The following is a 13037-nucleotide window of genomic DNA, read 5'->3' on the forward strand; positions in this document are numbered from 1 at the left end:
AGGTCCTTGGTTCAGTAGATTTAATCCATCTGTCTGTCTTTGTGGGAATCTTGAGTGCTTTTGAAAAATGCACTAACCTACAGCTACAACGTTTGTTTGATGACAGCAGTGAGAAATGATTAAATGCCTCTACTCGCTCAAAAGGAGATGAAGATGTGATGGAACACAGGAGTTGACCTGTGCAGCTCCACCTTTGTTTTAAACCTCTCTTTGTGTAACGACACCATGTTAATGCTGCCTGCAATCCAACTCCAGTGAAAGTTGCTTATCGTGGAGTGTCCCTTTGACCCCCTGAACAACCACAAACATTCACGCATGCTCACACACAGATACGCACAGCTATCAGCCTAATGGAAGAGTAAAAGGGCTGCTCTGGTTGACTGGAGCAAAGCAAACACAGAGAGACAGATAGGACAAGACAGGAGACAGGTGGACTACACACACAGGGCGTTCACTCACTCACACACACACACACACACACACAAATCTAGAGCGGTAATAGAGGGAGTGTACTGGGCACACAACCACCCACGCAGAGCACTTCATATACACACACACACACACAAGCAGCAGGAGACACTGGCCTACATTAGCAAAGGCAGACACACACACACACACACACACACACACACACACACACACATACACACACACACACACACACACTCACTCACTGTAAATGTATGTACAATGGGAACATGTCTTACATTTCACACATAACACTACTGCATGTACAGGCCTGGTATTTCATGAATGGAATCCATGCCTTTACATGCACAAAGTCCATCTTACCTTCTACTGCTGCTGCTGCAGTATAAAGAATGCTGCATTAACATAAAGGCCGACTAATGTAAGAAGTTGTTGTAAACCAACTACATGAAGCACACAGGAAACATAAGTAGCCACATATGAAAGAGTAAACGGATAAATGTTGTGTTTCAGCAGAAAGCAATGACTAGTTTATAAACTACACCTCCCTAAAACTAATGCAATACAACAGTCCTGCACCTTCATGAAGGTTATATTGTTCAATTTCTGTTTTAGAGAGATGTTGATTCAACTTCATGGTCATTTTGGAGGATGTAGTTGGTGGTGATGCTGTTGAACTGAGTTATAATTGTTACTATTAAAGCTGCAACTAACAAGTACTTGCATCATCGATTACTCTGCCAGCAGGTCATTTCTTGATTGATCGTTTGCTCTAACGTCAGAAAACAGTCCAACGCAGAAAGATATTCAGTTTAATATAATTCAAGAAAAGGAAAAGAAGCAAATTCTGAAAAGTTGGACTGTTTGCCATCTTTTGCTTGAGAAATGACTTAAAGCACATTTTCTGTCAATCAACTAATCAATTGTTCCAGCTATAATATTTAGTCAACACTTATATAAACGGGGTAGACAAAATATTAGAAACGTAATGCTGTATCTCAAAAACACATCATAAAAACAATAAAGACTGCATTAACTTAAACTGTGTGTAGCAACAAATCTGACATTTGAGTGTATGTGAAATAAAACTTCTATCACACAGCCGAGGCCATCAGCAAACTAGACAATCTGGACATGGTTAAACTGAATCTCGGTTCTTCGCACAGACTTAAATCCATATATATATATGGGATATCTTTTTTTGCATATCAGTGATTTAACTCTGCTTTAATCTGCACACTTCCTGATCTCTGCTCATTTCTGGGAGCAGCAGAGTTTGTGCTGACGTGCTCTACAGGCTAACCCCTCCCGCCCCCGGCCCTGTGAGCCAGGCCAGCAGCCTCGTATTAATAACAATCACTATGCATGCTTTCACCTTTATTCCGCTGTCACATCAACCGGCGCCGCCACGTTAAAGCGGCTGACAGGCTGCCCCCGGCGTGGACGTGCTCCTCTCCCACTTTTACACGGGCAGGCAATCACCGGCACAGCGGGAGGTCCGTGCACGCTGACCCGGCCAGCCCCGCTACCCTGCTGCCCTTGTCTACACTCATCTCCACCAAATCAATGCCTGCCCACTGATACTAGCAGGCCCTTTATCACATTCCTCACAGCATCGGTGCAGCTGCAGAAACAGAGCACCCCGAAAAAAAGAGAGACACAACAGCACCGCCGAAGCACAACCGCTCCATCTTCGCTTTGTCCGGGGAGAAAAAAGGATCCACACGGACGCCGAGACGGACCGTGCAGCCGGGAGAGAGAGAGTAAAACAGCGATCGAGGAACGTAAATCCTACCTTTCGGCTCAACGCTGTCCCCGAGTAGAAGTAGTAGGCTATCCCCAGCACCCACAGCACCGCAAAGCATAACAATATCCTCGATTTCCTCCGCATGGCTGCCTCGGTTTTTCTTTCCCCGTCCGCCTGCCCGTGTGTTTCGTGGCTCGTACTCTTGTCGGGCTGGAGCGGCTCGTCCCGGTCGGCTGTGTCCGTGCAGGGCGCTTCGCCGTGAGGCTTTGGCAAGCTTCGTCAGTCGGTCGGGGGGAGCGGAGGGAGCAGGAAGCACCCAGCCAACATCAGCGGGGTGAGAGGGCAAAGGCTATCCGAGTCTAATCCAATCACACGCCGTCTCAGGAAGCCCTGGAGGAGGGCCGGGGCTGACAGCGAGGCGAGCCGTGCCGTGCGGTTCCGTGCTAAAGCCGAGCGGAGGGGGTGGGAGGGGACAGACCTTGTAGGAAGTGGTTGTTGTAAAACCTCAGTTATGTGGCTGTGGGAGCAGAAAGAGGGAGAGAGAGAGAGAGAGACAGATAGAGAGAGACAGATAGAGAGAGACAGATAGAGAGAGAGATCTGTGATCATCATTACAGTGTCACTGTCTGGTGTGGAGATGCACGTGCTCAGAGGAGACGCTAGGGGCGCCAGAGACACTTTATCCCGAGTTAAGTAAGAAAAAGCAAAATATTTTATCTTCTTTTTAAATCTTCACTGGTTCTGTCCTGGTCCTTTCCTTCATCCCTTCCTTCCTTCCTGCCTCTGTTCTATCCTTCCTTCCTACCCTAGTTCCCTCCTTCCTTCTTTCCTTCTTTCTTTTGTCTCCTCCTCCCTTCTTTCTTTTCACACTTTGTACCTTTCTTCCTCTGTTCTACCTTTCCTCCATCCCTTTGTTTCTTCCTTCATTCCATCCTTCCTCTGTTCTATCCTTCCTTTGTCCCCGTGTTCCCTCCTTTCCTTTGTCTTCTCTGGTCCTCAACCAGGCTACCAAAGCTAGAGACAACCGAAAAGGATGGAAGAGTATCAGTTTCATCTCCTCTTATTTTTTCTTTCCTTCCTGTCTTCCTTCCTTCCCTCAATGCTTCCTTCCTTTACTTCTCCCTTCCTCCTTCCCTTTGTTTGTATCTTTTGGAATAGACCTCAGACAAAACAAGCGGTCACCCTGGGGATCAGGATGTTGTGATGGACAATGAAAATAATCAGCAGAGTAATCAATAATGACATTAACCTTTAGTTGGAAGCCCAAAGTAGAATGTCAAACCAAGCTAAAACAATCACAACCATACACCATTAGCTTCTCAGCCCTGTTCATCTGGGTCTCAGCAGCTGCAGCACATCTGTACTCAAACCAGTCTGCATCACACGTTAGGTCCCGTTTGAAATGTAATTAGCCGAAACTTTAGCTGAAACTTAAATTTAGATTTGTGCATGTTTTTAACTCAGTTACATTAGCTTGTGTGGCGGAAATGTCGCACATTTCACATTTCAGTATATATTTTGAATTGCGCCTTGTCGGTTCTTCTTGGTCTTATTGCAAATACCAGAGGAACCACAAAGTCTTGATTAATTATGATGTGGCATACAACAGTTCATGAGAAGGTCTGTCCTCATCGTGAAGAAGAAGAGAACACTTTATAATGTTAATAATAACAATGCAGTTACAAAGACGTAAATTAACAAGACATGGTTTGGGATTTTCTTTAAAGCGTGTGAAAATGTTTTTCTACAATATCAAATATTCATGAGTAAATATGCAACAATCAAAGCCCAAGTCTGAAAAACATTGCGAGACAGTATTTATTAAGAGATCAACTGCTCGACAGCTCTGTGTGTGTGGAAATGTCACCTTTTTGCTGATAATACCTTTTTACTTGTAATTGAGCATTTCTGTAGTGTGGTATTACTTCTTGTGCTTGAGTAAAATATTTGAATACTTCTTCCACCATCATAAGAAGCCAATACAAAAAAACAAAAACTGATTTTAGGGGCCATTAAAGCAGCAGAAAGGGGCCTTCATAAAATGCAGCAACTTTCAGCCACAAAGAAAAAGAAGCATTTGTGAAGTAACATAAATATTGTGAGACATTTAGGAGCAAGTCATCCTGTCATTGTCGAACCACTTGGTACTTTTGTGGTCTGTGGCACTCAGACCAGCTCCGTCTGTCCTTTGGCTAAAATAAAAGGTCTCGTTCATGTTCAGCGTGGTTCAATCTGCCTCTGACATTTTTCATTTGAATGGTGACTAAATGTCATTTTTGATCGAAGGAGCAAAATGGCCCACAGTTAAAAAAAAAAAAAAAAGTGCTCTCAATACACACGTTGTTCTGTGCCTCCAAAGAGTGTCCCAGTAGTATTACACACACACACACACACACACACACTTATTCATTGCTGCTCCCGCTACGGTGGTCTGAACAGAGACTCGGTGTGTTTATGTTACCTACAGTAGTGTTGCAGCATGGATGGATGGAAGTCAAACCAATGGGAGAGGTGGAGTGAGAAGCAGCGAAACAGATGTGCGAATTTAGCAGCACAGTGTTTTATCTTTTGAATAACTGTTACGAGGGTCTCAAATGTCCTCAGAAGAACTCCGTTAGGCTGTCTGCTCTTCCAGAAATAGAAAAGAGGCAACAAGTTCCTCTCTTGGCTGTGAGCTTGTCGGCCATCTTAACTGTAATGTAGTGCCTGTAATTAGTTACTCTGAATAACATTAACATGCATGCATTTCATAACCATCTTTCATGGTGTAATAGTATAATCATGAGCAAACTGAAGTCAGCTTTATCGCCTAGATTCAAACTGAAATCTTGTATGTTTAAATTAAAATGATCCTTGAAACATCAGCCAAACTATGAGGAAGGAACATTTCAACATCTGCCCTCGATCACATGATCTGAGACAGCTGTCAGATGTCACATACTATTTTTACACTGCTGTTTTGCATAACCTGGCGACTTACCCTTAAAAAGCAAGCCTCCATTTTCTGCAAAAGGAGAGCGAGTATGTATTGTGCATGCAGGCACAGTGGCCAAGAGTCCATTTTATATATTTTTTTACTACACTATATTTATCTGATACATCATTCCTTGAAACCAATTTCCTCTAAATATTTTACAGCAACAGAGCTATGACTGATATCTTAATTATTCATTTTGTTCTTGTTTTGTGTTTTTTGGATACAAACAGTCCATCCACCTGTATTTTGTCTGGCTCTTTACTACAAATAAAAAGCATAATCCTGTGAAGTGTCACAGTGGACCTGCCAGTCTAAAAGATGGATCAGCATGTAACTACAACTTCCCAAGTTCAAATCCTGCTTCGTCCTCTTTAATCTGCCCTCACAGTTCCTCTCAGCAAATAAACACACTTGAGACGGCATTGAATTTCAAATGATGTTAAATGTTTATGTTTGGATCAAAAGACAGACAGCAATAAACAAAGCATAATTCACAGATATCTATATTTTCTTTAACAATTCAATGAAATGAAACCATCTTTAAATTCTAAAACGTTTCACACATGTATCATGGATGCAGTGAGAGGTCATTCTGAGGTCCTCTAGTTAGCTGCTGTTCCTCCAGTCAGCCATGTGCTGCATGTTGAAGGTACAAGGTGTAACCAAAGAGATCCACCTGAAGATTGCTGTGTGTTTGCAGACAACAAATATTAAACAGTGACTGATTATCAGGCAGTGATGCATGTGGGTCTGGTAAAAACAAACCAAGGGCCATTTTGGAGCAATTTTGGCTGCATCATTTTTTAACTATTTTCAGCTTTATGTATTCAAAACATCAAATAAGTGAGGGTACAAACAACATTATACTTTGAGATGCCGCTGTTTATTGATTATTGTATTGTGTTTATGTGCAGAATTCAAAGCAACTGTACAATTTCCCAATTTTAACAACAAGGACAACTGTGTTTAAACTCTGTGGACATCATAAGGTATCCACAAGCTGCCATGTCTTATTTCAAAATATTCATCCCATACCAGGATTTCATCCCATTCAAAAGCAGAAATTGAATATAAACAAAGTCTTTCCATAGCAAGAAAGTTTATCCGAATAGAATCAAATTGAAATCTAAAATAAATGCTGAGCGTGCTTGTTCAAACGGTGTACTTGTCCTCTCCCTGCCTCTGTGCTTTGTGGTAGTGGGTGTAGCTGCTGTACAGCTCATTGAACACCTCTCTGACTCCCATCTGCAGTCCAGCCGTCAGAAACTTGATATCCTGCTCCACACAGAGGTCCAGTATCCGGTAGATGCCCTCAGTCAGATGCAGCTTAACGTCTGGTCGCAGAGTAACCTGAAGAGGGCGAAGGGAAGAAGAGAGCCGAGGAGACAAATGAAGAAAAGACAAGAGTTTAAAGGATGAGGTCAAACAATGTTCATATCTACTTCCTGAATAAAACCTTTGTTTCGCCATCAATAGGTTTGGTTACACCAGGCAGCAATGACCCGTCCTGTTTCACTCACACAGCGACTCATCTCGTCCACGTTTTCCTCATGCACTTTAAGATCGCACGTCTTTTCTCTTTCTTAGTTGATCATTGGGAACATGATTACTGTACGTCTACATACAGCCTGAGGGACAGCCTGAGGCAAACCCATCAAGCCACAAATTATGTGCCACAATAGTTGAATATTAATTTAAGTCTCGCATCCAGCTTCATAAGCGTGGGTCTCAATTTGAGTGGCATCAAAGCGCAGACAACATCATCTATCCTGGCAAAACGTTCATTCAAATGTTAAGAGCAGGACTCCGAAGGGACGAGACTGATGATCAATTAATTACTCCTGTTTGGAGCAGGAACATCCAATATTTAACGAGGCAAATGGAGACGACGGCTGGTTATAAAGAACTGGTCCATGAACTTGGATTTTAAAAAACATCCTAAAGAGGATCAATAAAATATCATAACCTTATTGCCGAGGTGCTTATTTTCATCCTTCTGTACTCTAGATGTGGTATTGAGTTTATAGTCACATTCACTCTTCTTGTTCTCGACTGTTGCTCTGAACTAAACTGAACGGTTTCATTTTTAAAACATGTTGAGGTTCAGAAAATGTTCAAACACTTCAATTCTACCTGTGTGACAGAAGCAACAACAACCAACACAGGGCCCGTCTTGCTGTCTTTCTCCTCCAACAACAACAACCGCGTGTACACACACACACACACACACACACACACACACACACACACACACACAAAATATCTTCGTGCTCAGTGAACCCTGCATAACAAGCCAGGAGAACATTAAACAGTGTCTGGTTATTCCTCCCTGTTACTTCATACCCCCACAGGTGGTACACACCTGAAGGCTTGTACAGTGGGCTGGACCACGGTCCTCAGATCTTTGACATGAATCATTGTGAAAGATGACTTACACTCCGCCTGTACCTGTTAAATGATTAGATAAGACCACGCTCACCCGATTACAGGCTTCAAATTAAGAAGAAAACAACCTGTGATGGGTTTTCTGCAAACAAAGCTAACCTATCACATGTCATGTGGCGCAGCGGTCTGCCAGAGTTACGGTTAGAAACACGCCAACTGTCTAGATCTCTGGTGTCGGTATCGTACCCGGATCTGGATTCTGCGATGCCTGAAGAGAACCAGAGTCCAGCAGCAGCAGCAGCACGCTGATGGACGGTTATATTTCGGGTCTGAGGTCCTAGTAGGACTAAGAGGCACCTGGAAGCTGATGAGTCACTGTCTCCTCTCACATCCAAACTTTAATCCAAACACTTTAACACTTGTTTGACTAACTTTAAGTGAGTTTTATGTCCTCTGTAGCCCACTCCTCCTCTCTGATTGAGGCCAGCAGCTCGGAGCTACATTATGTGTACAAGAAGAATTGGTGGAATAAAAATGACAATATCTCTGATTATGGTGCATCAATTCTGAACGCTCTCTCTTTAAATTGTGCCCAATGCTAAATCAGTAGAGTACTCTTTCGATAGGGTTTTTAAATAGAATAGCAAGTCTAACTTTAAACAAATCCCTAAATTCACAAACTCCACCAGTATAAAAACTGTTTTTCTAACTGCAGTCTAATAACACCTGGCTGCTGCACACAGTTCAGGCTAAGAGCCATGAGAAACAGCGCCGACACAGAGACGGCTAAATTACCTCTGACTTACAAAGAGGTCTATATCTTTGAAGCACAATAGAAATCCAATTTTGAGATAATTAGATGACTCATACAGAGCTCAAAAGGATCCCGAACACCTCTTCCTCACAGTTTCTGTCTGTCTCTCTGTCCATCTTCCCGCCTGTCTGTCTGTCTGGATGAGCACTTTCATGTCTTCCTCTCAATGTGGAAACTGCCGAGTCAGGTTGGCGTCATGTTAAATACAGTCTGGTAGCAGACAGGAGCCACGTTCACCGGCCAGACGTGACTCACTGCTCTGTGGGAACATCCAGCCTAAAGCACACAGAGTTACAGTAATCCTGGACCCGTTCATTCAGATTTGTGAACATTCACAATCTGGCCAATGGAAATAAACCTCCCATCTCTGCCTCTGAGCGTCAGCGTCTCTTGTCACTCCGCTCGGCTGAATCTCGCCAGCTCAACGCGCACATCCAGACAAACTGTGCTGGATCAAAGTATCAGCTGAGATCCTGCTGCCTCATTCATACATGCGTGCGTGCGTGCGTGCGCGCGTGCGTGCGTGCGTGACCCACAGCTGTGGAAAATCAGCGGGGATGACAGAAGGGTTTGGATGAGGAACCGTGTTGACTCTGTATGATACAGTAACTGTGTGTGTGTGTGTGTGCGTGCGTGTGTGTGTGTACCTTCTGTAGCTCTGTGACATACTGAGCCACCATGAAGGCCGACAGTGTGGTGAAGCTCTCGGCTGTAGCAGCAATGTGAGAGTACATCCTCTCTATCAACCTGGAGCACTGGAGATAAACGTCCCCGTCTGGACGTCAAAGAAAACAGATTGATGTTAAAAAAAAGTTTGTCAATTTAGATATCACCCCCAGGTATACATGAGGGATTATAGCCTGGACTTTGTTTCTTGGTGTCATTGCTAAAAGAGAAGACTGATTGGCTTGTTATTATCATTTTTGTGTTGACTAAGTAGAGATTTATGCAACAGATGTCTGCAGTTTACAGTGGGTTTAGACTGAAAAGACTGTGACCATTTCAACATTTGTCTATTTCTGGAAGCCTGCTGCTGTTGACTGAGTATCAGAAACTGCCAACAGTTACATACCAGTTACAGGAAAAAAAGGTAGAAAGACTTAATAAAGCAACAAACTGACTTTCCAATTCATTTGTATAAATTCAATTTGTTACAGAGGGGCATCAAACCACAAGCCAGACCCAGATCAAACAGTATATGTGAGTACGTTTTGAGAGAGTGTTTCTCTCCAAACCAACATGGTTTTCTCCACATTCATTCATGGTAATATAACGAGTCTATAATGAGTCTGTACGGGTTACCTGTGTCACTGTCTCCTCTCTGCCGACCCTCCTGCATGATGGACGCCACCAGACGATAGAAGACATTTAAGAATGACGGAGCTGCGTTCAACATCACCTGGGCACCAGAGAGGTATACATGCAACACATTTATACAGTAAAACATTTGTAGTAGAATAAACCACTCTTGTGCAAAAGAGTTGTTAGAGATGACCACTGGAGCAAGTTTATGTTTGGAAAAACCTCAACTGTATGGAGGGATGGATACATCCGACTGACTTTACAGTATGACTTCACATTCACATGAATCCCACTCTGCCAGACCAACTTCTCATATCGTCGCTCTGCAGTATTTTACACCCTCATGACTTCACTTTGTGTTGTAGAGGAGATTTGATTATTTAAAAACAACTAATATGTCGGTTAGATTACAGGGAAACGTGTAGAAAATTGTGCAGAACATTTCCACTTAACATAATGGCACAGCCTTCAAAAACACTTTGCAACGTCAGCCAACTGCATCATTTTCACTGCTCGAGTCATAACCGAGCTGCCATAAACCTACAGTCCAATAAATGACTGAGGTAAAAGTCGGATTCCCACAAGAGCTACGTTTGCATTTCTGTCCACACCTCTCTCTCTCTTTGTTCTCTATTCAAGGCCTACAGCGGAGGGATGGAGAGAGAGAGAATATAAACGAGGGGAGATGATGTCACAGCTCTAATTGGAGCTCGGTAATAGTTTCCATTGACTTAAACCAGATTCATGCCAACCACCATTGCATGCCAGCTCCCCTACCTCTCTTCTCCTCTCCTCCCTCCTTCCCCTCTGTCCTATCACTCCTCCTTTCTCCAGCTTACTCCGCTCTTTTCTACTTTCTCCAGAAACTTCCCTTGTGCATCGCATTCAAATCACATCTCGTCTTTTGCTCTCCGCCTAGTGCTTTTTCCCCTCAACCCTCTATCATTTGCTTTTATTCCCCTCTCTTCCTCTATAAATGTCCCCTCCTCCTAACTTTTATCTCCCCCCCTCCCTCTCTGCTCTCCTTTACAGCAGTCTTTTGTCCTCACAAACATCTGATATCAGTTAGCTGATTCTTGCCCCGTTTGATTCAATGCAGCTGCTCCGCTTCAGTCGCATTATGTCATTGTTTGTGAACCGTCAACATTTTAAAAAAACAAGTAACGAAAAAATTATCACATGAACGTCCATCATAACATAAACGCAACTCGTAAACCGAGCAAAGGTTTGTGTGTGGGCTGGAATGTGGATTTAAATCTTTTACATTTCTAGTGAAGTGTGTCTCTACAAAGAAAAAGGGTTTTTTGTTTTTGACACTTTGGGTGCTATGCGAGCACTTCCAGTAAAAGCTGAGAATTTGGACTTTATAAGGTTTTCGTGCAGCTGCAGCATGACTCTAGTGATTTGCAGTATCCTTTATTTAAAAGAGACATTCCTCTGAGGCATCCTGTGAGCTCAGTTTAAAACCACATTTTCTTCAAAGCAGGTATTCAATTCAGCAGCTTTGAGCTGTAATGAACTTCATTACAGAAGAGTTACGTTTGGTTTCATAAGTGTGTGTGTGTGTGTGTGTGTGTGTGTGGGGGGGGGGGGGGGGGGGGGGCACACTATGAGTTCAGAGATTCTTAGAATACGTATAATTTCCTTTAAAAACCTACAGGATACATTTCCACTGTCAACAATGATCCTTTAAACTCAATAGATAATGTTTTATTCACATCTTTACTACACAGAGCACCATCTTTTAAGGCATTATCTTTGACTGATGGACTACGTCACACAGAAAGGTGTTTTTCAGCCAACCCTCAACAATATAAATGGAAATGGGTGGGCCATAAAAGTAGAAACATCTCTCAGTTCGACACAACATCACAAACTGACCATACAGTTGAACCAACACCTCTCTAAAGCAGTTTCAACAGACAGTGAACATTAAAACCTTCATGAAGGTGTGTTACAGGACTGCTGGATTACACCGCAGTAGTTTGAGCCAAGTGTAGATATGTGCCATCGTTCTTCTAAACGGTCTCTCTGTAATGCTCTCGAACACACTCACGGCTACACGGTGCATATTATATTCATTCATCTTATGTCACTTCCTCTCACTTTGCTTCCTCAACCATTCCCTTCCTCCCTCCATTCACCCCTTCTCCATACCTGAGGATGACACTGGATGATGGCGAACAGCGCCTCATGAACCGCAAGGAACGCCGATTGGTAGACGGTTGGGGTCAAGTGGTGGAGGGGCACCAACTGCAGCGCTCCAAGGACCAATATGACGTGGTGAGGGTTGGTGATGAGCCCCTCCCCCTGGCGCAGCAGTGATGTCATTGACGTCACCGTAGGAACAGTAAAGGGAAGGGTCAACGAGACGTCCTGAGCGGACGATTTTACAAGGAACTGTAACACAGAGAGAGAGATATATGCACACAGAAGGAGTTAGAAGAGGGAGACATGTTCAGACACAACTAGGAGAGAAAGTAGCTGCAAATGCAGACACAACATGTCAGGGATGTAAAGCTTTCTAAAAGTAATTAACATCAAATTCAATATGAAAATGAATAAACTGACAACACCAATTTGTCTCTCTGCCAGGTGTAAGCCTGGAGGGGATCATGTGTTTTTGTTGTGTGTGTGTGCGTGTCTGTCTGTCTGTCTGTCTATAGCTAATCTTGCATACTACTGGAAGCAATAGCCTAATATTTTTCTGGGCTGTATGCTCAAGGGCCTAACGTGGTTACAGTGATTCACAATTTTTGAAAAACCTGTTTTATTGACTGTTTTATACAGCCATTAACTGCTGACTCCTCACTCCTCTAAACTGGCAGACGGAGGCTGCAAGTGAACGACAACGGCTTTAGTTTGGATTCTTGTTCCTGCTATAGATTATGAATTGTTCCTGTCCAGACGCCACGGTATATCCAGTAGTGTTAATTCATTCAATCAAACACTACAGCAGGTAGAGGGCACTTTACTGGTTTGGGTATTGCACACATATATATATACATATACACATATGTATATACATACATACATAAACATACGTATATACATACATACACATATACACACACATATATACATATACACATACATATATACACGTATATACACGTATATACATATATACACGTATATACACACACATATATACACACACACATACATATATACACATACACATACATATATACACGTATATACACACATATACACACGTATACACACACACACATACGTATATATACACACATACGTATATACACACGTATACACACACACACATATACGTATATATACACACATACGTATATACATACACATATACACACATACGTATATACATACACATATACACGTATATACATACACATATACACGTA

General features: G+C 42.8%; 2 protein-coding genes across 2 annotated transcripts in view; both read right to left on the reverse strand.

The window, feature by feature from the left end:
* Positions 1 to 2716, reverse strand: part of galnt2 (UDP-N-acetyl-alpha-D-galactosamine:polypeptide N-acetylgalactosaminyltransferase 2) — a 49988-nt gene extending 47272 nt beyond the window's left edge. Inside the window, exon 1 of the mRNA XM_031846107.1 lies at positions 2225 to 2716. Coding sequence (XP_031701967.1) covers positions 2225 to 2320 — 96 coding nt within the window. The 5' untranslated portion in view covers positions 2321 to 2716. The remainder of the gene's footprint in view (positions 1 to 2224) is intronic.
* A 3301-nt stretch (positions 2717 to 6017) lies between these two features.
* Positions 6018 to 12678, reverse strand: urb2 (URB2 ribosome biogenesis homolog). Its single transcript, XM_031846936.1, has 4 exons — positions 11812 to 12678; positions 9655 to 9751; positions 9000 to 9127; positions 6018 to 6503 (listed from the first exon to the last, which is right to left on the reverse strand). Exons 1-4 carry the CDS (start codon positions 11983 to 11985, stop codon positions 6306 to 6308), a joined length of 597 nt encoding a protein of 198 aa, XP_031702796.1. The 5' UTR covers positions 11986 to 12678; the 3' UTR covers positions 6018 to 6305.
* Positions 12679 to 13037: the final 359 nt, after the last annotated feature.

This window comes from Anarrhichthys ocellatus, unplaced genomic scaffold (genome assembly GCF_004355925.1).
Source record: "Anarrhichthys ocellatus isolate YVR2014 unplaced genomic scaffold, GSC_Weel_1.0 scaffold6, whole genome shotgun sequence".
NCBI classification, from domain to species: domain Eukaryota; kingdom Metazoa; phylum Chordata; class Actinopteri; order Perciformes; family Anarhichadidae; genus Anarrhichthys; species Anarrhichthys ocellatus.

Coding starts and splice junctions, on each gene's coding strand:
- urb2 (XM_031846936.1), bottom strand. CDS start 11,985: ATGACATCACTGCTGCGCCAGGGGGAGGGGCTCATCACCAACCCTCAC. Junction 9,752..11,811: donor TCATCCAGTGTCATCCTCAG/GTATGGAGAAGG, acceptor TCTGGTGCCCAG/GTGATGTTGAACGCAGCTCC. Junction 9,128..9,654: donor GAGAGGAGACAGTGACACAG/GTAACCCGTACA, acceptor TTTGACGTCCAG/ACGGGGACGTTTATCTCCAG.